At 41.5% G+C, this 23,415-nt stretch overlaps 2 protein-coding genes across 18 annotated transcripts in view; one reads left to right on the top strand and one right to left on the bottom strand.

The window, feature by feature from the left end:
• The window catches only part of BCLAF1 (BCL2 associated transcription factor 1), a 26,300-nt gene extending 20,133 nt beyond the window's left edge, over positions 1-6,167 (bottom strand). For 5 of the 12 annotated variants that reach the window (XR_014217756.1, XR_014217757.1, XM_082215902.1 and 2 more), the window contains exons 1-3: positions 6,025-6,167; positions 2,728-2,791; positions 52-176 (exon numbers count right to left, since the gene is read on the bottom strand). Coding sequence is in view for 6 of the 12 variants with exons in the window: in XM_082215902.1 (XP_082072028.1) it covers positions 52-155 (104 nt within the window). In the remaining 6 variants the exon portion in view is untranslated. The remainder of the gene's footprint in view (positions 1-51; positions 177-2,727; positions 2,792-6,024) is intronic. The other 7 variants (XR_014217758.1, XR_014217759.1, XR_014217760.1 and 4 more) reach the window with 4 other exon arrangements.
• LOC309528481 (uncharacterized protein) lies at positions 5,210-23,415 on the top strand. 6 transcript variants are annotated; one of them, XR_014217762.1, is made up of 16 exons: positions 6,238-6,451; positions 8,824-9,545; positions 10,418-10,540; positions 11,020-11,139; positions 11,517-11,636; positions 12,273-12,395; positions 12,675-12,757; positions 13,842-13,967; positions 14,940-14,985; positions 16,353-16,486; positions 18,012-18,140; positions 19,350-19,467; positions 20,147-20,281; positions 21,349-21,474; positions 22,308-22,925; positions 22,984-23,415. XR_014217762.1 is itself a non-coding variant. In XM_082215958.1 (15 exons), the coding sequence occupies exons 1-15, from the start codon at positions 5,427-5,429 to the stop codon at positions 22,427-22,429; spliced, it is 1,653 nt and encodes a 550-aa protein (XP_082072084.1). In that variant the 5' UTR covers positions 5,210-5,426; the 3' UTR covers positions 22,430-23,415. The 6 variants fall into 6 exon arrangements, 5 of the variants coding, with proteins under 5 accessions (XP_082072084.1, XP_082072083.1, XP_082072085.1 ...); XM_082215958.1 differs by lacking the exon at positions 6,238-6,451 and adding an exon at positions 5,210-5,432 and having other exon boundaries at positions 9,404-9,545; positions 22,308-23,415; XM_082215957.1 differs by having other exon boundaries at positions 6,208-6,293; positions 9,404-9,545; positions 22,308-23,415.

Raw genomic sequence — 23,415 nt, 5'->3', positions numbered from 1 at the left:
GTTTTTAAAGAACTATACCACGGAGAAAGTTGATAAATGGAAGAAATGTACCTGTATCTCTTTTTTCTAGAGTGTGATCTGGATCTTGACCTTGAACTCGACTGTGATCTGGATTTTGATCTTGAAGAATGTGATCTAGTGTTAGAGCGACCCATTTTCCCCCCAGTAGCTTACACCTACCAAATAGAAAATAGTAAATTGAAACACATTACCTTAGTTTCAGGATAATCAATTCATATATGGATAGCGGTAAATTATGTTTTTTTAAAAAAAAAATTCAAGAAAAAGCCATCCCACTCTTCCAAAAAAACTTTTCAAATTATCACTAATCTCCTCAAACATTCTGTTCCACATCATGGCAAAGATCAGTGGAAAGCACTATAGGTAACAGGGAACAAAAATGTCAACTATTCTTTCAATATTCACACTGAATACATTTAATGCTTATGCATTTTTGTGTGTGTGCTGTTCCTTTCTTGATTAAAAAAAAACTTTCATTTATCCTTGTCTATATTGAACTAAAAATAGTCACTAACTACTCTACTGTTCTTTACCCCAAAGATCTACCTTTGATCCATAACTCAGAAAGTCACTCAAAACACCAATTCTTTTTGTACTAACATAGCTAGATCAAAACAGACTAGTAACATAGACTTCAATGAACAAAGTCATCACTGGTGTATTCCCCATCACTGAAGTACTGCAATACAGTATAAATATGACAGCCAAGGCAAGAGCTATCTCATTAATATATTTTAGTAGCTCATATTCAATGAAAAGCAAAAACAAAAAAACCAAAAGACAAAATAGCTAACTCAGAACAGACAGAAAAATATAATTTTCCTTTCTTTCCTAGCTTTCCTCCATACTTGAAAATTTGGCTGTTTTCATGTAACCTGCCTAATGCATTCAGTAATTCAACCAAGTCATTTTACTTTCCTTTTAAACAAAGGCAACACTTTAAGTCATTATTTGACAATAAAAGTCAAAACAGCCATCTTCATTCCAATTTACCAATCTATGCCGAGTTTGGGTTGAAGAAATGATAACTGAGATCTAATCTGAAATTGCTGAAATTTGGAATTTTAGAGATCTGAATATATTGGATTTTAAAAGTTATAAATGTCGAGAAATAAGGACCAAAAGGAAAAAGTTTACAGCCACTTTAATAAATTAGTACCATTATTTAAAACATTATTATTACTTATTATGAAAAACACACTGGATCACAGTAACACTGGACATATTGCTCCTTCACACAAGGGTTAGGCATCCACCAATAGTTTAATCCTTATGTTTAATTCACATGCAGGGGAACTCCCTAACTCACTGAGGGTTTGAGACCCATTGGCTACCTTCACCTGGTTTACCCAGTTAGTTGAAGCCATTTCCAGGGTGTCTCATGCAGATAAATTTTAGGAGTCACAGGTGAGAACTGAGTTCAGGGTGGGGACCAAAGGTGGAGAAACTACCCCAGAAGGAGCATGATGTGCCCCCCACCAGAGGTACTACCAGAGCTAAGGACTAAACCCTACACAAATATGAAGTGGAGTCCCTAAGGCAATTGGATGGCATCTTGCATGCCTCGTTCTGGCACCTCTAGCAACCAAAGGTAAAGGTACCCCTGCCCGTACGGGCCAGTCGTGACCGACTCTGGGGTTGCGTGCTCATCTCGCCTAAGAGGCCGGGAGCCAGTGCTGTCTGAAGACACTTCCGGGTCACGTGGCCAGCGTGACAAAGCTGCTCTGGTGAGCCAGCACCAGCGCAGCGCACGGAACGCTGTTTACCTTCCCGCTATAAAGCGGTACCTATTTATCTACTTGCACTTAGGGGTGCTTTCGAACTGCTAGGTGGGTAGGAGCTGGGACCGAACGACGGGAGCTCACCCCGCCACAGGGATTCGAACCGCCGACCATACGATCGGCAAGTCCTAGGCACTGAGGTTTTACCCACAGCGCCACCCACGTCCCACAGCAACCAAGCTGGTGCCAAATGTATTGCTCTGCTTTCCTTTGGATCACATTAGTGTGGGTGAAGGGGGGGGGTCTTGTCGTCTAGGCAATTCAGGATCTCCACACACACTGTCCAGGTTTGCACCACCAGAGAGTTCACTTTGGTGCTCCTAACGCAGCAAAAACAATGTAGGTGGGAGAAGTTACAAAGTACCAATCTCTGTAGCCACAGCAGGTCCTGTGATTCTCCAGAGGTTTGAATTCACCCCTGGAGATGCACTCCATTGTCTCTTGAGACAGATGGATTCCAGCAAGCTGTCTCCATCCCCCCAAATGAAACTATAAATGATATAGTTTAATAAAATAACAACAGCAACAAATTATTTATACCCGGCACATCTGGCTGGGTTTCCTCAGCCACTCTGGGCAGCTTCCAACAAAATACAGTGGTGCCCCGCAAGACGAATGCCTCGCAAGACGAAAAACTCGCTAAACGAAAGGGTTTTGCGTATTTTGAGCTGCTTCGCAAGACGAATTTCCCTATGGGCTTGCTTCGCAAGACAAAAACGTCTTGCGAGTTTGTTCGCTTTTTTCTCAAAGCCACTTGAAGAGGCGCAGTTGCGACAGACCGTGCTTCGCAAGACGAAAAACATCGCAAGACGAAAAGACTCATGGAACGAATTAATTTCGTCTTGCGAGGCACCACTGTATTAAAAATATTTTTTTAATGTTAATGGTCTTAAAAATATTTAAAATAGCTAAGTATTTAGCTTACCTTGCAATCCTGCTAGACAAGAAATGGATTTAAAATTATTGGTATGCACGCAAATGTTTAATTCCTGTTTTTAAAAAACAAAACAAAAGCAAATGTTATTTGACTGCATAGTTAATACAGGTTTTAAAAAATGCTTGAAGTATTTAAACAGAGAAGATCTGAAGCACAGTCTGATGTGGTGGGTTATGTTGTTTCAAACTCAAAGCAACATTTACTCAGTGCAACACTGTCTCACAGCCTGCTGAGTTTAAGTTGATTGTTCAGAAATACAGTACATGTTCACATTGACTTAATTTATTGGCCTTTCCAAAAATTGCTCAGTAAGAATATATAAGCATTGTCTCACAACATTCTTGTATCTTACAGTAACCTATCCTAGTGCCACCACCTATTGTGGTGCCACAAATTAATAAAGATGTTTGGGTTTGGGGCATAAAAGCCAGAGCTTAGTCAGAGCCCCTTACCTGCTTGGGAGCAACAGGAAACCTAAATCTAAGGCCCTATCCTGATGTGAAGGTGCCAATGCTCTTTGCCTCTGAATGCAGTGCCCAATCCACCTCAAGTGCTGAACAATGGTATAAAGGACACACACAGAAAACATTTTCTGCATGTAAGAGCTCTCAATGAATCACAAAAAATATATGCTCAACATATATGGCTGCTTATACCTCAATACCTGCCTCTTTTCTGAATATGAATGCAATTTTCAGTATTTCAGAATAGTTAAAGAATTTATTTTATTTAGTGCATTTATATCCTGTCTTTCTTTCATCATAGAGCTCAAAGTGGAATATATGGGATTATCAGGTCGTCTCCCATCCAGGTGCTAACTAGTTACCAGACCTGTTTAACTTAAGCTTCAATGTGTGTTCTCAGACCAAGCAATGTAAACCTACACATTTAGCAAGATAAAAATGAACTTTTTTATTTAAAAAAGCCAGATTAAAATTAATCACACATTTTTAATGTTATCTGGTAACAACCAACCCAAATGAACACATCTCACAATGCTTCCAGAACTGCAAGTCTATGACAAATCCATAATGGGAGAAAAATACTGCACATACTAATCTGCACCACTTACTAGCCACTTTTAAAGTGATTTATACTTCTAACACGGGAAAGTACAATGGACTCTCTTCAAAACATGTTCTGACTAGTAAGTAACAGTGCTGTTACTTATTAACCCTACAGCAATAACTCCAAGATGTCATTTATATACCACCCTTCTGCTGGCCTAAGCGTTCTGTAGAACTGTGATGGTTCTGTCAGGAGCTGATGAAATCTGTTCCCTGGTCTAAACTTCTTCCTTCTGTCTTCCCTCAAGGTATAGTTCTTAAGAAGGTACTCAATAATTTTTCAGCTTGATTTTTTTTTATTGTCTATGCAAATCTCATTAAAGAAAACATTAAAAAAGAAAAGCTATGAGCCACCCTCCAGTACACACTCCCAAGATACATAAATGAGAGCTTGTTTGGTACAGCAGTTAGACTGCTTAAAATAATAATAAGCATGACACACCCATTCATTAAGGAGCATTCCTGCTGCATTTTGCATGATTTACTGATCCAGCTTGTTTTTTCTGATAAGCCTCTGCTGATGTTGGAATATTCTACCACCACTATCAAGTGTGACTTGACCATTCAATTACTTCTGATGCAGACAGAGTAGACTGCCTGTTCCATCTCAGTGTGAGTCACTGAGCTAGGCTTACTAGCTTTCAGAACAGGAGAGCAAGTAATCCTGACATTTACACTCTGAAAGTAAAACCTTCTCAGGTATAAGTGACCTGTTCTTTGCCATCATAATTTGGAAAATGTTGCAGCCTAACAGTGAAGTCTTTTCTTTCCTGAGTGAAAGTACAGGTACAAGCCCTAATACAATTTGCCAATACAATCTCCCTTAATGCTATTTGAAGATCTTAATACTTAGAGAAGGAAGTATACCATATCAAGAACCATAGCTCAATGGTAGAGCAACTGCTGATTGACATGCCCCGGATACAGCAAGGAAAAGACTGAAACCACAGAATGCAGCTGACTTGGTGTAAGGCAGCTTCCCAAGTGCCAAATAATAATTATACCAAGTTCACTGTGGAGAATGAGGCAAAGAGTCATAATTAACAACTCTTTTCTTGCTTTGACTTGGGTAAGCTCAATCACATGAAATGAATTGAAAGGGCTTGGATCACACTGTAAATTTTACCTCCAGGTGCTGCTCTCAGAGGACACATTTGCATGAGCCTGGGGCAATATCCACACACTGCTGTAGTTGAAAGATACTGCAAATTACTGCGATAAGTCGTTTTTTGTATCTGTTGGTAATGAAATTCTTAAGGATACACCCCCTTTCTCCAATATAAGGCCTCCCGCGAAACACTCTTGAGCATCATTTGGAAGCAAATTTAATCGTGCGGACTTGCCCAGAGTCCTGGCACTGTGTGAAGAAGGCTCGATCCACTGACTACTGTACTCTGCAAACCTTTTCGCCTTTCTCAACAAAAGGTCTGGTGCTCAACTGGGAGCTGCAGCCAGTTACGGGCAGCTGCCTGGCAGGACACATGCATGGCGACATGCGTGTTCGAGGCATCCATTTAGGGCCTTCGGTGCGGCGAGTGTGCCGGGAGGCTGCCAAGGACTCTCTCCTTCCCCCTAGCTACACCTCGTCGCCCTTCAACTGATTGGTCAGGGTGGCGAAAGATGGAGGCAAGTCAAAACGTTATCAGGCGCCGCTCGTCGCGCGGAAAAGACTAATCAGAAAGCGACGCCCCCCCCCCCGGCTCTCGAGGGGCGAGGCGGGCCGCTCTCCTTGGGCCCGCCCAGCCGGCCTCGTTCCGGCCTACCTGTTTCCTCCCCCCCCGCCCCATGGGGGAAAGAGGCGGTAGGGAGCGGGGAGAGATGACGGGCCCTGGTCCAAACAAGGGAGGCTGCGCGCAGTGTGTGCGTGAGGGAGATGGGAGCCGCCTCTAGTCCCCCTCCCCCTCAGTTCCTCCCGCCCTTGTGAGGCAGACCAAGCCCCTCCCCCGCCTTCAGTTAGAAAAAGGGGGGGGGGTTGCGAAGGGAAGAACTCGAGGGAATTTTTCAAAAAATAACGGCGTCTGGAAGCGGGGGGCGGGGGAGGGTTGCCGAGCGCGCTAACGAGGCTTCTCGCGCCGGAGCTCCGAAAGCTGGCGGTGGGGGGGGGTGTTTGGAGGGAGCGGCACCCATGGCGTCCGAGGAAAAACCCGAGCAGGCAAAAGACCTCTCTGGTTCCAGCCCTCCTCGGGCCGTTCCAAGTCCTGCGTTGGCTATGGCTCACCCTTCTCTGAGCGACAGCTCCCCTTCGGCTCTCTACCGCTCGGCGGCCATTTCCAGTCTCGGCGAAGGAAAAGAAATGGGGGGTGGCGGGGGAGAGAGACAGAGAGGAAGGAACAACCATAGAGAGAGAAAACCACTTTCTGCGACGTTAGAATAGCACGATGGCATCACTTCCGCTCGGAGAGAGGGCGGAGAGGAAATATGACCTCTTTACCTTGGCGTCTCCGGCTACCCGTATGAAAGATGGCGGTTAGAAGCGGCCGAGGCGGTGTGAGTGACGCTAGCTGCCCTGGCAGGAAGTCTTCGGGCTCACGTGATCTTTCCTTGTGCGGGAAGGACACGGAGGGAAAAGCCTATGCTGCTGAGGCGCATGCGCCCTGTGGCGCTTTTTTTTTCTTGTTAGGTATCGTCTGCGCAACAAATCACGGGTAATAAATAGGGCTGATTGCTCGAGTCTTCAGAGTTTTGCTATAGCTGCGGGATTACGCCATAGTTTTGGGGAAAACATAAGGGCAGATAATTTCGGGTTCTCATTATTTTGCTCATTTAGGAAAATGTTCGCGCATAGGGTTAGCAGGGAAATTGTGTAACTGCCTTAAAGCCAGCCATTGAGCTGCGTTCCTTGGTTCAAATCCAGGATACTGTACAGTCTCCTACTTTGCACTTCTCTTTTTAGTTTATTGTGCCCTTTCTTGGGAAAAGTATAGAATGGCATTTTTCAGTCTTTTGAGTCCGTTGCTGCATAAAGAATGAATAGTTCCGTGGCATCTTAAAACAAATTCATGCCACAATTGTTACCCTGTAAGGTGCCACAAAACTCTTCTTGTTGTTTTAGAACAGCGTTGTAGCATCACAACATCCATTTAATGTAGGTTGGACTGAGATACAGCAACTTGTTTCTTGCCATCCAGTCAGCTTCTGTACCTTTGGCGCTAACGCTGAGCTCATTTCCCAGCCATCAGTTCCATCCCCATCAATCCCAACCATCATTACTTAGCATTTCAATTTCATAGAACCCATGTTTTAAAACTGGCTAACTGACCCTATCCGTTTTCACATGGAGTGTCCTGGGGAAATGATCCACTGTTATTGAAACCTAGACCTGTCCATCCATCAAAATGAAAGATGCTCCCAACCTCTCAGTTCCTTCCCCACTCAAGGTTATGGTGTTTGCCTAGCTGGCATGGTTTTGCCATATATGAGCACTTAAGTCCACAAAGTGACTTGGGACTTTAGAGTATCCCTGATTCAACATGAGACACCTTATTAACAGCACAATCTGACCTGGGCATGTACATACTGTCCAAATCCCTCATTTCACATTGTCATTTAGGCTTCACAGAGAGCCAAAGCACACCTCTTGTAAATACCTTATAAGCAACAATTTACGAAAGAAATAAAGCAGCTTCTGTCATCTATCGCTTGTACATTGTGGGTCTTTACAAAATTGAATAGGTAGGGAAAGAAGCCGTATTGTATACTTTATGACTCTAAGGACAGAACATATCAATAGGTGGCACTCTTCACTCATGCTGCTATCGTTATATATCACTTACAGTAGTATAAGTTTAAGCAATTTAGGTATAGTATAGTATAGTATAATATAGTATAGTATGTGGTTTTTTCTGGGGGGACGCAGGGGTCCCCTAAACATTTTTTGAACCTCTGTACTTTTGTCCATTTACTGTATTTATTTTTCCCATTTTGAAATATAAAATAGTGATTTTCTTGAGTCAAACCCCAAATTTTCGATCAAGCACATCCCTGCTTGCTGTGCTGCTGAATATGTTGCCCATATGCGGAGCAGGACCTTCTCTGTGACAGCACCACAATTGTGGAACTACATCTCATTGTTGAAATGACTGCCCCCCTCAGTATTGTCAATTTGTTGCCACTTGAAGGGCATTTATGCATTCAGGCCTTTGGAATAAATTGAATATTTGCACCATGTGGTATTTATATTTATTTTATGTAGGATTTTATGTACTGATTGTGATAGCTCAGTCGGTATGAGACTCTTAATCTCAGGGCTGTGAGTTCGAGTCCAATGTTGGGCAAAAGGTTCCTGCATTGCAGGGGGTTGGGTTAGATGACTCTTGTAGTTCCTTCCAACTCTACAATTCTAATATTCTATGATTGGAGGCAGTGGCCAGGAAGTAAGGATGAAATTTGGCTTAATAGAAGTCAGGACAGACTAAGATAAGAAAAGAGGTGGTAAAGAAACAGCTAAGCTACTTTAAATGAATTCAGATCTCCATGGCCTGATGAGCTGCATTCAAGGCTACTAAAGGAGCTTGTGGGTGTAATCTCAAAGCCTCTGTCTATAATCTTTGAGCATTCTTGGATTAGGTTTAGGTCCCTGCAGACTGGAGGTGGGCAAATGTCTCCCCCACACACCAGGTAACTACAAACTGGTCAACTTGGTGTAGGTAGTAGGAAAATGATGCTGTGATTACTAAGACCCATTATGTTTCCCCATCATCCTGGGGGAAAGTGGCAAGTGTCGTGCTGCAGGGTTCTGCCCCTAGGAGTTGGCTCCTGTGGTGTCCTTATAAGCAACTTGGGTGAAGGAATTGAGGGGATGCTCATCAAATTTGCAGATGACATCAAAGTGGGAGGGATAGCAAACTAAATGTTAATGATTGTGGTTGCATTTGTGTATTCTTCTGCGTTTGCCTACGTGAAGTATTCAAAGCCATTATGGCCGGCCGGCCAACCAGACAGTACTATTGTTTCTGTCTGGTAGAAACTGGAATTTCTTGTTAGTTTATTATTATTTTTTGTCTTTTCTGATTGGCAGCTCAGTTGTAGAGGTGGAGCCCAGCAGGTGTGCTGCCCTCACCCATGATGTCACTCCACAATATGCAAGCATTCTTTTGTTTGTTATCCCAGAGGCTGTTGCTGCTAGCCTTCCAAAACAGTTGACCTTATTCTTGGCATACAAAACATGATTTCTCTGCTACAGAACAGAGGTGGATTCTGAATGTACAGTTTTTGTTTGACCGCCTAATTTTTCTCTTTCCTAAAATAGAGGAAAGGTGATCACCCCCGGCTGCAGCCTAAAGTTTTAAAAGTATTTCTTATGCTTCGCAAGAGAGAACAGCGGTTAGATTTTGCTCAGCCATGCTGCTTGGACACAGAAAGCAGCAGTAGCTTTTCCTCCCAACTTGTCTAGATAATTATTTTTTGAGATATCTAGATCACAATCTGCCAGTACAAGGGAACACAGGAGCAACAGCGGGAGTACAAACTCTCAGTCTGCATTTCTGATTTTCTGTTGGATCCGAAAGTTAATCATGGGTCAGCTGTGTACAAAGTGTGTCCAGTTGCTTTGTGACTTGGCTCTCTCAGTAAAAACACTGTCTTTGGGTCTGGTGCAGGATATTCAGGAGTGCTTGGGTCAGATCCATGAGTGCCCCTGTCTGAAGCGGAAAAACTTTAAAACAAAGCAGCTATACAAGCCTGCCCTTCAGACCCAGGAAGAGGAGATTGCTCAGGAGTTTCTGCAGCAGATTGAAAGAGGTGAGAAGTTTCTGTTATGAAGGTGGGGCAGCCAAAGTTGGAGAGATGTTTACTTGAGCTCGGTTGCTTTGTTTAAGATCATGCAGTTCAGTGATCCTATAAAGTGAATGACACAGAGCTGTTTATGCTTCTGCTCTTAAGAGCAATGGAGGGAGAATGGGGGAACCAGTATTTCACCAGCACCAAATATTCAGACAAAGCAGTGGATCCCAGTTCCAGGCTGATTGATTAAATTACTCTCATTCAGCATTTGAATTCCCAGTTCTACAAAAGGCATCATAGCAAGGGGTAGACCTGTTAGCCTGTTGCATAAAAGCAACAAAAAACATTGTGGCATCTTCAAAGACTAAAAAACACTTTTGCTACAAGCACGAGCACTTTCCTAAGCCAACACTGAAATACTCTCTGTAAAAACCTATTAGGTATTAGAGGATTGGATTTGAATTTATTATTTGAAAACAGAAAGACGTCAAATGGAATGCTGTCCACTTCTTCCAACTCTTAAGTGCTCCCATCTTTTGTTTTCATCCTTGATAATCAAGGAAATAGCATGGCTAAGCTGGTTTGCTAAATACAGTAACAGAAATCCAAGTTTGGAATGTCCCAACTACTCTCACAAACTGGCATATATAACAACTTTTTTCCTCACATGAGGTTTGGACTGCAAAAACGAATGGGGGGATTAATAGTTTTTGCGGTCATTTGTTTAGCTCTATCTAGTATGCTAATTTTAAATGAGAGAATATTCCTACATGAAAGTTTGTCTCTCTTGTGTTTTATCTGTTGCTTTAAATTCTGTGCATTTGGACTCTTCAGGTATTTAACTTCTTCTGACACAATTCAGACTCTGTTATTATCACATCTTTCTTAAGGTTTTGAAATGTCACCACTTGGCAAAGTCTCCCTGGAGGCTCTGAGGACCTTGGCGTTTTCAGAGAACCCTGGCTTGCAAAAGTCTGCTGCTCTGTATTACTTGAACATAAATCATCAAAACTGTAAGATCCATTCCATACTCTCTTTTTTGAAAATTTGTAGAAACCTGGAGAAGCAAAACAATTTATCCCAAACATAGCTGAGTTGTGCCCAAGGCAGTCTTATTGGTTCCCTAGAATGTGTGAATTGGGTCTAGCCCCTTCTAATGCAAGTTCTGTGGATATTTACTTGGAGCTCAGATAATGTGGCAGTAACTTTTGTTACTAGTCTCCCATTTTATTATTTTATAGAGGTGGGCGAGTGCTAGCTGGCTTTTTACTCATATGAGAGGTTGGCAGAAGAGGGGCTAGTAAAAATAAGTAATACAGGTTTAGTTTTCATGTGAATTTGCACAGACAGCTGGAAGGAGGGCTACAAGGTATTTTGAAAAGCAAAGCAGGCCATCTAGGTGTTGCTCTAAAAGCATCAACTGTTTGAAGATGTAAGGGGAAAGTGTTCCAGAAGAGCTTTTTACAATCAGCATTTCATCTCATTCTTGCAGTGAACATCCAGCTGCCTCGAGAGCATCTGGAAATATACTATGCTTTGTTGAAGTCTAATGACTTGGAGGTTCAGCAGATTTCATCGTCGTCCCTTGTGAATTTCTTACTGGAAGGAAATGGTGAGTAAATGCCCAAGATACCATATCCTTAAGTCTCCATCAGCATCTGCTGTGATCTTAGGAACTACCACTGTCTAGTTGCCCTGGTATTTTATTTGAAGGGCAAGATATAAATTCCTATACTAAAAAGTGATAATCAGTAGGATGGATGTTTGCCCTGATAAAATGTGTGGGGTTTTTTTTTTTTGGGGGGGGAAGCATTCATTCAGAGGATAGGTTTTGCTTACTTCTCGTACCAAAAGGATGAGAAATCATTTATTCCGGTGTAAGATGTACTGATACTGTGTGCTGATGGCAATCCTTTTCTCTCTCCAGTATATAGCTGAATTAAAGGCACTTTAAAAATAACATTTACTCCTGCTTTTACTGACAAACAGTAACCAAGGATCATGTCGTCCAAATGGATCTAATTGAGCCAATTCTGGAACTGCTTGAGTCTGAAGATGCCACGGTCCAGTGTAATTCCTGTGCCTGCATAATGACACTAGCTGTCACAGGTGAGGAGCGTGCCCAAAGCATAGCGCAATAATCAGGTCCGGGGACAATGTCACATCCACACCTTGTGATTGGGAGGTAATGATGTGCCTTATCGTTATATAAATTCTGAATCAAGAAGAGCTGAATTCTGCGAGCAGAGTGGATTATTCACACTGGTATGCTATAACTAGTCGTGGCCAGTGTAGTGGGGCAGAGCTTGTGGAGGCACACTTCTGACACCAGTTTGACTGTAGTTTACCTAGATGGCTCCGGGTGGTGACACGCTTGGTGCTTCACAGACGCACAAGTGGAGCCAATGCAGTCCTCCAGGATTGCCTAAGAACTGCCTAGTCACTGGCCCCATACTGTGCAATAAATATAAAGTTGGCCTTGGAGTCCTGGGTTCAAATCTTAATAAATAATGAAGTGTACTTTCTAAAGTCAGGTGACCCATAGCAATAAGCTTCACAAAAACCTGATGGTAAACTTTTAACATTATTCATTCTGCCACTAGGCACCCAGGACCCCCAACTCATATGCTGCAACTGTTTTATGCTGTCCACTCTCTGTTCTTCGAAGTGTGCCTGGAGGAACATGGATACTTCTTCCTCCAAAGAAACCTTGTTGATTTCTATTTTGCCCTGTTGTTTTGCCAGATGTCAGCCATGAAGCCATCGCAGCAGCAGGAGGAGTGGTACCCTTACTGGCCCTTTCTAAATCCTACGATCCAAGAGTCCAACAAAATGCAGTTGGAGCAATTTTCAACCTCACACAATCAGGTATTAGGCTGCAGAGGATTTATTTCAATGGGCCAAGCACATTGACACAGAAATTTGTGGCAAGGGAAACTTATCGTCAAAGCTATTGTTTTCTTTAAAATGAAATGTTTTACTTCAAGTACAATGCTAAATCATGTCTACTCAGTGGGAAAGCCAATTGATTCCAATTGGGCTTATTCCCAGAAGATGCTATTTTTAGCTCTTAACTATGCAGTGATGATAAAGAGCATGTTCATTTGGTCAAAATAGCTCATTAGCAATACCACTCTTCCCTTGCAGAATGGATTCAGCAAATTTTGTTTCGACAAGGTGCTCTTCCAGTCCTCACCCTTTTGTTACAGTCTGCCGACTCGGAAGTACAGGTAAACTTGACTTTAAAACAGTTTTTGAGCATTCAAAGCTGTGGAAATAGTCAGCTGCTCAACTGAACCTACAGACACAGGAAAAGATAGACGAGACAGTAGTCTTTTAACATTTTAACTTCCAGAAATTAGTAATTCAATGGTGTTGCACATACTTTTACTTGAAGGGGGGTACTACATAGGGTTGTGCACCTTGGAAATGAACTGCTAACCTCTTTAGTGAAATGAAGAAACAGGTCATTGCAGCTTGAAGAAAGGTGCTCGTTTCATAGTTCAGATTTGTTGTAGGGTTAAAGAAAATAGCCAGGGGGTATTCCAGTTCCTCAGTTCTGTTCTCAACTTTTGTTTGGAAATAGCTATTAATAGGCTCTAACCTGTTTGAGATTCAAGAACTGAACAAATACTTCTTTCTCATCTTCAAATAGGCTAGTGCAAGAGAAATGCAAACATGTAAATACATGACTGGAGTGTAGATTTTTATTCTATTACTATTACTCCTGAGAATTGTAAACAGCCTCATGAAGAGCATTTTACGAATGCAAGGAATGCCATTTGCCTAGCAGAAGGGGACAAAATAGTGTGTGAATGATTTGTTAAGAAAAGGGATCTGGTCATCTCACCGTTGCAGTATTCTCCCCCTTTGTTGACTCTTAGACATCCAGACTCTCTACACAATGATAATTTTCTAATCATATAGGCAAATAGAGTATTTCATAGACCCATAGAATTGTAAAGTTGGAAGGGAATCCAAGGGAATTCAATACATGCTGGTTGACACAGTTGGCAGGGTCTAGTGCAGGACCAGCACATTCTGTGTGGACTGTAGCGATCACAGTTGTGTCTCGTTGGACAAATATTCTTTTTTTCCTGGGACATTCCCAAAACTCCTGGAGGTGTACTACAGTGCCAATCCAGAAAATGCAGGGAGATGCTGTATGCAAATACTCTTCTCAATCTGATCACCCTAGGAACGCCATCATCAGTCATGGTCCCTTTCATTTGCTGTGAGGTCTTGACCACAGTTTAAGAACCCTTGGCCACAAGCTTTCCTTTCTCTAAATCACAACACTTCTCCTTCTTACAGTATTATAGCTGTGCAGCTCTGAGCAACATGGCCACAAACTCGCAGCACCATAAAGCCATGCTCCAAACCAGTGATAGGTTTCTTCTGCGGATGCTCCTTTTCCTTCTGTATTCATCTGTAGACAAGGTAAAGCTGTGGATTATGCAGGTTTGTTTTACTAACAGCCTCCCTGGTTTATTCAGAAATATTATATTGATACCAGTGGGATGTATTTCCAAGTAAGGTACTGTATGCTTAGGACTGCAGGCTAAATATCTTGTGTTCAGGGAAATGACTGAAAAGATGCTTTCTTCAGCATGGGGGCGCAAGAATACACAAAGGCTGGAGTTAGCTAGATGTGGCATCTTCCATGAATTTCTAAGAGATCAAACTCAGAATCTCCTACAGTCAGAGGGGATTCCATGTTTAAATAATGGTGAGATCTCTTGGTTCAATATTTTAATTCTCACAGTGATGGCCTGGGAATATAGGGATGGGCTTTTTCCTAATCTCTGCCTGGGGAAGATTGTGAGGTAGTGTGGGGAGTAAAATATCACAATTACAGATCTTCCCAAACAAATGCAAAATTAACTGGATTGTTCACTAAGGCTGCATACACACCATGCATTTAAAGCACGTGACTTCCCTCAGAGTATCCGGAGCACTGTAGTTTACCCCTCACAGAGCTTCAATTTGTAGCACTGTTAAACTACAGTTCCATTATTCTTTTCTTTTTTGGGGGGAGTTGTCATGTGTTTTAAGTATGTTTTACATGTATGGTGTGTATGCACCTTAAATCAAGAGCAATTTGTTCTTCTGAAAGGCTACACATCCTTGTACTATTAGGCACCCATAAGTAGTGCTTTTTTGAGTATCTCTCAGATATCTATGGGGCACTCTCACAGTTGGCTTTAAAGGCTTAGTTTTGCCTCATGTTGCCACAGAGGACATGCTTACATTTCAACTTTACCCATCATTGACACATAATCCTGTCAGAACATTTTGGAGGTTTAGCAAGTATTGCACGAAGCTATTTGTAGACCAGTCAGTTTTGCAGCCGTTTCACAGCCAAAAGTTGTTTCTCTGTTGGGTTCTGATTTCTTTGTTTTCTGCAACTAGGTTTCCAACCAGGCTTGTGTCTGTCTCAGGAATTTAGCCGCAAGTGGTAAGTACTACAGTCCTAGCATGCTAATAAACGAAAAATTGCAGTCACTTAAAACATACAAAAATAGAACCCCCTCCTTCCTGTGTTTTGTACAGTCTAGCCTCTGGAAGGAATGTCCTCAAGTCACTCTTTGTTCTTTTAAGTAAGACGAATACCATGTTTTGGTTTCAGGCACGTGGATGGTGTGACTTTTTTTTTTTTGAAAGTTAATAAACCCTTCAGTTACCAGAGGCTGTGAGAATGACAGTACTGTTGTTCTAAAGTATACCAACCAACACGGATTCAGTTTTTTAGAGGAGGTGACTGCAAACCAATCCAGCATTCAGACTGATGTAAAGATTAGTAAAACTTGATTGACCAATACCTTACAATGCTCAAGGCACATTTCTGCCACAGATGTTCGGGGCGGGGGAGAGATCATGTGGAAGTTTTACACCATCTATAAAAGGAGAAAAGAGACTGAAGAAGGAGTTGGTGAAAAATATCCCTGGTCACTGACATTTTTGCTCATGTGCTTGTAATGAAAGATCTCTCTCTGTGTTTTAAACTGACAAGCAAGATCATTATGGATAATATGGATAATAATATGGATTATAACTACAAATCCATACACTTCCTTTTACCATTCTTAAACTGTCAATTCTGTAAGGAAAAAGTAGACAAGAGTATGGATACACACACACACACACACACAGCTTTTTCTGGGGGGTTGCAGGGGTATGCATACCCCTAAACATTTTGTGAATCTAAGTTTGGCCTCATTGAGGGGCAGTATTTCAATAGTATTCTTATGAATAGGAAAATGAGAGTGCCCCTATACATCCCCCCCCCCGAAAAACGCACTGTGTGTGTGATCTAATCCATGTGCCATTGTGTGTGTGTGATCTAATCCAGTGGTTATCTAATCCAGAGGCTGCAGTCAGCCACTTCCGCCTAGCAGCTGATTTTGAACAACCACAATCCCAACCAAAGTTACAGAAACACAACTCTCTGTACCCACTGTACCCTTTCTATCAATTTCAGTCCCCTGATTCTGAAGAGAATTCCAGCAGTGCCTTTCTACAAACATTTTGCATTGCTCAAACATCCTATTGGTCTATCTTTCCCCCGTTCTTTTATGCCATTGGCCAGAACACCGATCCAACCCTCTTGTGCAGTTTGGTCTTCATCTTCTTTTGACTTTTCATTAAAATGAGAAGTTTAACTTCTATACTATCATAACATAACATTGTCTGATCTGTGAAGTCCAGCTGACTTGATTGAGTCAGTCTAGAGGAGGCCCCTTTTTCTCACAAATCCTTTTCTCCAAAGCAGCTTCTATTGATCTACACACATGACCTTGAGCAACCTTCTCATTTTCCAAACAGAGAGTGGTCAGACCAGCATCGTTGCTTTGCAGATCCCGTCCCACCTGCTCCCTCTCCTGGCATCTAACAAGAAAGACACTCAGCACAATTCCATCATTCTTCTCCGGATTTTATCCCAGCACCCAGACAACCAGGTACACATTTCTGTTTTATACTACCCTTTGCCTTGTAAGCTTTAGTCAAATGTGCATGGCCGTAATGTTCCGAGGCAGCTCAACCTTGAAAGATGACAGTGGACAAAAGTTTCATCAAAGGTAACACATTTAAAATGACAGTTTGACACGGCCAGGTGATCAGTAGACAATAATTCAAAATTCATTCTGAAAAGGCTTCAGCATGCATTTGAAAGTGTGGGATGATGTGCATATCCAGAAATAAGGTTGGAAAGGGAGCGCTGGGAACAAATTCTGATTATAATCATATTGGGATCTAATCTGTCTTCTCGAGATTCACATTCTGTAGCAAATATCCATTTGTGGTTGTGATGGATGGTATAGCTGCTTTGGCATTGGAGAAAATGTTCTGTGACAGAGGAAACCTGAACAATTAATCCTCAGTAGAGATGTTTATATTGTCTTCTGTTGGGTCATCTTTTCATCTTGGTTTGCTCAGACTACTTGTTTCAATGCCCTCCAGCCTAGGGTTGTTTTTTAAAAGACCTTTTCAAGGATTCCCATTCTGCTCTGACCTGAATTCCAAGTGAAGTAGAAAAGGAGCTCTCCATGGGAACCCCAGCAGGAAAACAAACTGTGGGACAAAGCTAACATTTCCAACCAAGATGAACTAATGTTTCAGTGGTTACCAACACTACACTGTGTTCCTAGGGAAGAAGAAATCATTTGTTCTTTGGTGACTTTGGGTTTGGTTGACTTCATAGCACCTTCATTCCTTAACAAACGGAAAAGCCCCACATCTTCATAATATAAACTTGCCTGCAAAAATGCATTCGGATGTGGGAGTGACATACGAGTCTCAATATGGTGGGACACAGGCATCAATAAAACGAATGGAGCTTGTAACATGGGAGTTTTGTGGTGGAACAGGAAAGTCAAATCCTGCATGTGCCATTGGATGCACACACACATTTCAGTATCATCTGATGTGGTTTGGAGGTAGTGGAGGCTCGATTTCTCCGCATTGCTGCCGTTAGTTGGGACTGAAACACGAAGAGACAATTTGTGGAGCTTTTCATAGTTCTTCATAATTGTAGCTCCCAAATTGCAATACACTTGTTGCAGTTCATCCTAAATGTAAAGTTTTAAAAACTTAAAGCTTATCTCTTTGATTCCTTAGTAATTCATTCACTCTACTCTTTTTGGTGCCTGCTTTTTTTAAAAAAAAAAAACATGTTTGTTTCAAAAGGCCTGTCTGGACATGCAGAATATTGGCATGTGTTTTCTGGTTTTAGTTTATTGCTGATTTTTAATTTTTTTAATGTTTTAAATACTAGTTTTAATTGGGGTTTTTTTTACTGATAATTTTATTGTTTTTATTCTTTTTTTACCTGCTTTGAGCTTTTTATTAACAATCAAGTGATCTATATCTATATATCTATATCTCAATCACCCATCTCTAGTCCCATTCACAGTGGTATGGTAGAACCATGTCTCTTCTGCTGCCTTCATTTCAGCTACTCACTGGCTACCTTTCCCTCTGCAGGATGCACTGATGTGTGATGAAGTGCTGCAGGCGGTAGGGAACCTGCTGCTCGCCTGGAAAATGGACCCAGTGATTGTAGGTCACGCTGCCTGCTTTATTAAAAATCTCAGCCTTTCAAGAAGCATAGAGGTGAGTGCCAAGTCTCCCTTTCAGGATTACACATTGTTCTGAAGGCTTCACTTCACTGTTTCTCTTACTAAGTGATATTAAAAGAAGGTTACCAGATTTTCCCCCCAATGAATCTGGGGACACTTTTCAACTTCAATGAATTTTGTATGGGGACTGATTTGTAAATCTGGGGACTGTCTGGTAACAGGGACATCTGGCAACCTTATAATTAAAATGATACATTGTCTTTGCTTCATTCAAGGGAGTAAATGACCACGTGTTTCAAAAAGTACACAAGAAAAATCTTACCAACAAATAAAAAGCAAGTTGTGACTTTTACGCCTTCACTGTAGGCTTTTTGGAAATTTGGCTTTGTTGGTATACATGCTTTTTCAACTAGGTTGTTCCTGTTCCTCCTCCTCCTCCTTCATTAAATTTGTATACTGTTCTCCATTTGAAGACCATAGGGCAGTTCACAACATAAAAATACAAAATGAGAACACAAAATACATAATAAAACAAAACCAAAAACCAACCAATAACACCCCTTCCCACAAACACATTTAAAAGGCCATAGAATTCTCAACCAACCAAAGGCCTGGTTATAGAGAAACATTTTTGCCTGGCACCTAAGGATATATAATGAAGGCACCAGGCAAGCCTCCCTGGGGAGAGCATTCCACAAACAGGGAGCAACTGCAGAAAAGGCCCATTCTCATGTTGCCATCCTCCAGACCTCTCATAGAGGAAGCACACAAAGAAGGGCCTTAGATGATAATTGCTCAAGAAAGTGGAAACCCACTGTGTATGGATAAATGTTTGCAGGAAATATTCCATATATTCTTGGCTCCTCATACCATCTCCCAGATTGCCTTGTTATCACACACTTGATGGCTTCTTGTGAAATGAAGGCTATTGTAACACATATCATTGCAGACTTACTCTGTACTCATTAGTTTCAAGCACATCCATGTAATTTGAACTCTCCTGGTGGGACAGTCTCAGGGCGTCATGATGCATAACTAGAGCATTTAATAGAACATGCATTTGCATAGATAATATCCCCACAGATGCCTTTGTTGCACACATTTCTGGGCTTAACAGCTGAATAGGCACAGCCCTGAAGGCCCAAGGCAAACTAAGAGCTTGGCATCTATAATTGCGGGGGGGGGGGGGCACCACAATTTTCAGAATGAATGTAATAACATTATCTACTTTTGTTATTTGCAGAGAGTCATAGAAAGTCCGTGCATTGAAGGACTTTTTCAAGCTGTCCAGAGTATAGACTTTCTAGAAGAGGAATCTCTTCACTGTGTAATGTCTTGTCTTGTTGACCTGATGAAACATGGTAAGGGGGCATTCAGTGCTGAGTGGATGGGTTGAGAGCACACACATTTTGTACTCATTGATTTCCGTTGCTGCTGCCAACTTTACAGCACAGTGTTATGCATGTCTGCTCAGAAGGAAGTGCTGTAGCCTTTACCTATGCAAAAGTCAGTGTGCATAGGGTTGCAGCAGCCTTACAATTTTGGGACACAGAGGGAACCAAAGGGCAGTCGTAAAAATCAACAGATTCCCACAGTCAGTTCTACATTATCCACTGGCTGCATAGCTACCAGAGCTGCTAATAGGAGTGAAACACCACAGACAAGTGATTTTAATCCCAACTTAAAGAGTTGTATCTGTAACGTAGTGTTGACATTGCTAGTAATTTCTCTAGTGCTTCTAGACCAGCAGAGGCAAACATGGTGCCCTCTAGGTGTTTACTAGCTGAATGTATGGAAAGGGAGGTAGCAGAGCAGCAGGACATCTAATTTCCCATTGGTGAAACCCTCCCTAAGGAATCTTCCCACCTATATCTGCTTCTGAACATTTTGACCCACCCCACCTTAGTCTTCTGAAATCCATTTTACTGGCCTCCCAAGCTCTGCTAGTGTCTTTTCAGCCTTGGCCCTAGGCCTGTTCATTTGTCGTCTTTTATTTCAACTGTGCTGATTTAGTCTTTTACTCTGCTCTTCTACCACCAGAGGGAGCCACAGTGCGCATGCTGGAATCGGTGGATGACTCAGTGGTATGCAGTCTAGCGACACTGGCTGGCCAATTGGAACAAGCAGAGCTTCCGTTCCACGCTGCCCTTGTGATCAAACACCTCCTACAGCACAGTACGTATCAATGTAAAAGATCTGATGTTTGCATTTCCAGCATGCCTGATATCACTCAGGTGACAACAACAGAAGTCCCATGGGCCCAAACAGGTTGAATAGCAGGGGAGAGCACTGTACCAGTCAGCTTTGACAAAACTTTTATTTATTTTCCAATCCTGCTAATTCTAGGAGAGTTTTCAGAGAGTTCCCTGGGCTACAATAGGACTCCCTAAGATGCCCCCCCCCCTCTGGACCAAGTGGCAGCTGCATCTATCAGTTGTCCCACACCAGCAGACTCCTTTGGGTGCAAAGAATACATGTTGAGTTCATGGCAGGAGCTTCTGTTTTGTGTGTGTACATCCTTTTCTCAGGATTACATTTCCCTGTTGAAGACTGCACAAAGCCGCTAAAATATTTGTGCATCACTGCGCACCATATGAAGTGATGCTTAATTTGCTTCCAATGATAACATAAACATGATGTTTCTGTTGAATGCACAATATAACATTTAAAAATAACAGCTGTTATAAGTGTCAGATTCAGAATAATCACAGTGAGTGTATATTATTATTATTATTATAGCAGCCAAAATCATCAAGAAATCTTATCATTCCGATTTACAAACTTCAACTTTATGAACCAAACCTGAAGTTTAAGGCTCTATTCTCCATGCCATACTGGCATTCATGACTGGTATATATGAATTCTGAATATTATTAATTAGCTTTATAAAATCTTTATTTATTAAGGTCTCAAGGCAAATTACATAGTAAACAAATATAAAAAACACAATAAAAATGATCACACTAAACATCTGCCCAAGCATACATTTCCCACCATAAAATTATCATAAGCATTATCAAACTATGAATACCAATTTATAATTTGTCATTCACCCAACAACTTAGTAACAAGAGAACTAAGTAGTGCATCAGCAATGTAATGGGGTATCAACATTTTACAGTGTATGTTTACACAGAAGAAATCCCACTTTGTTCAGTGACTTACTCCCAGGTTAAGTGTGTAAAATGTTGCCTCATGCATTCAGTTTTATAATTATTCCTGTCTCCAAATTAATTGCACAGAAGAGGTGGTGTCTTTGTTGAAACCTCATATGAGCAAGGTGCAGCAATACCTCATCAAGTATCTTATTCACCAAGAGAATCGCTTTCAGCATCTGGGCATATCCACTCTCTGCATATTACAGAAAGGTATGGACTGCTGTATCACTCACCACATAATATCCCATGGGATTCCTATGCTATGGCATAACAGCTAAGCTCATCAGTACTTACCAGAAGCACCGCAGCTATAATGCACAGCTGAGTCGTGCCTGTTTCTGGTAATGAAAACCAAAGTCCTCCTTTAAAAAAGGTTTGGTGGAAAGTTAATTGACTCTCATTTCACTGAGAATGCAATCAGAACTTTATACAGGCTCATTTGCCGTATTCATTACAAGCTTCCTACTGGAACTGAATCTGTTCTCATAATCTCATATATGAATCCTGGAAACAGCTATTTACGGTTCTCATAAAAAAGTGGGGAGCAGTCTTCTTTTTTGGCATTTTAAAAATATCAGAGTGGGAAAGTAGTTATATATGCACCTTCCAGCACCAAACCTGACTTACTTTTTTAAAAAATGTATCCGTTAACATGGAATGCAAAATAACTTGCATGCATAAATGTTTGATAAATGGCTTAGATTATCATTGCACTCTGTGTCTAAAAGTGATGAAATATCCCTAGCAAAGAAAGCAGGAGGCAAGATTCTCAGGAGACATTGTTGAACAAGTAAACTTACTCTTGGGAAGTATTAAAACAACAAGGAATATATTAGGTGTGAGTAATAGATAACTCCTGTTCTCAAAGTTGGTCAATTTGGCTTTGATATGAGTGTCAGATTTTTGTAGATCCAAGCTGAATGCAAGACAGGAGAACAAACCCTCTCTCCAATGTTTTGTAAAGTTGTGGACCAGGGCAAGATGTACACATATGACGAGTTGTGCAGGTCTAGAAGTTGAGTTGTTTCTTCCCTATTTTTTAGATGCAGAGTTTTCATCAGCATTCAACCAGAGCCAACTGAAGAAGCACCTTGACCAAGTCCGTCAACAAATTGCAGAAACACAGGAGCTTCTCAGTATTGCTGTCAGACATATGGACACCTGAAGCCTTGTTCCACCCTATGCGTTTTGCTCTAGGTGATGTCGCTCTGGGTGGCTAGCTTGTTGCCTCTGTATAGGGAGCTGACTCATAATGTGGGTGTCTCAGCTTCACGCCTTGGCTGTGGGGAAATCCACAGCAAGCACATGCGCAATAGGACTTTTAACTTCCATATGGGTGGAAATTAGGGACCAGTTTACACAGTAATGTATTACTGCCCCATTATTCAATGCTTGATGACTCACAGTAGCATGTGTGGGCAGATACTGCAGATTCTACTAAAAAGCACTGTGCTTGAAGTTTTATAAAAGGTCTGTTAGTGCTATTTGATCCATGATGGCTGATTCATACAATGCAGCTCATTATTTGATACATGGATGGGCCAGGCCTGAGGATACTTTCACTATCCTTAGATGTACAGACTGTAGCATTGCCTTGTCCTTGTTGAGGCATTCATGAACTATGAGAGCCTATACTGGTAGACTAATCAATCTTGCTCTAGGTTCAGCTCTGGCAGCATGCAATCCATTTCACGAGACAAATATCTTCATGCTGCCTAGGTGTTTCTGATGGCCTTAAACTCATCTGCAAGTTGATGGCAGCCTCCCATTTCAGAATACCTGAACCCTAATTTCACCCCTTCCAGATGTCCAGTTGTAAATAATAAAATCTTAGCTTTTCAATTGAAATTTTATAATCTTTTATTAAAATCTACATTTTGAGAAAGAAATTTGTGTGAAAAGTATGTATCATGCTAGCTGGTACCATTATATAATGCTACCAAATCAGCCTGTGTTTATACATGAATGACCAATCAGTTCTTTCATTGCCTAAGGATATGTTGTGGTGGAACACTTTACAGCTTTTGAGACCTCCATTTTCAGCATGAGGATTTTAGCACATTATCCAAAGCATGAATTTGTTGGCAAATTTCAGAAAACTGATTAGCTTTCTCCAGGATTTAATTAAAATAGTTTTCCTTCAGCTTAAAA

This window comes from Podarcis vaucheri, assembly GCF_965113315.1.
Source record: "Podarcis vaucheri genome assembly, chromosome: 3".
Lineage (NCBI taxonomy): Eukaryota > Metazoa > Chordata > Lepidosauria > Squamata > Lacertidae > Podarcis > Podarcis vaucheri.
Note: the sequence above shows the minus strand (reverse complement) of the source record. Positions and strands in the feature narration are given on the sequence as shown.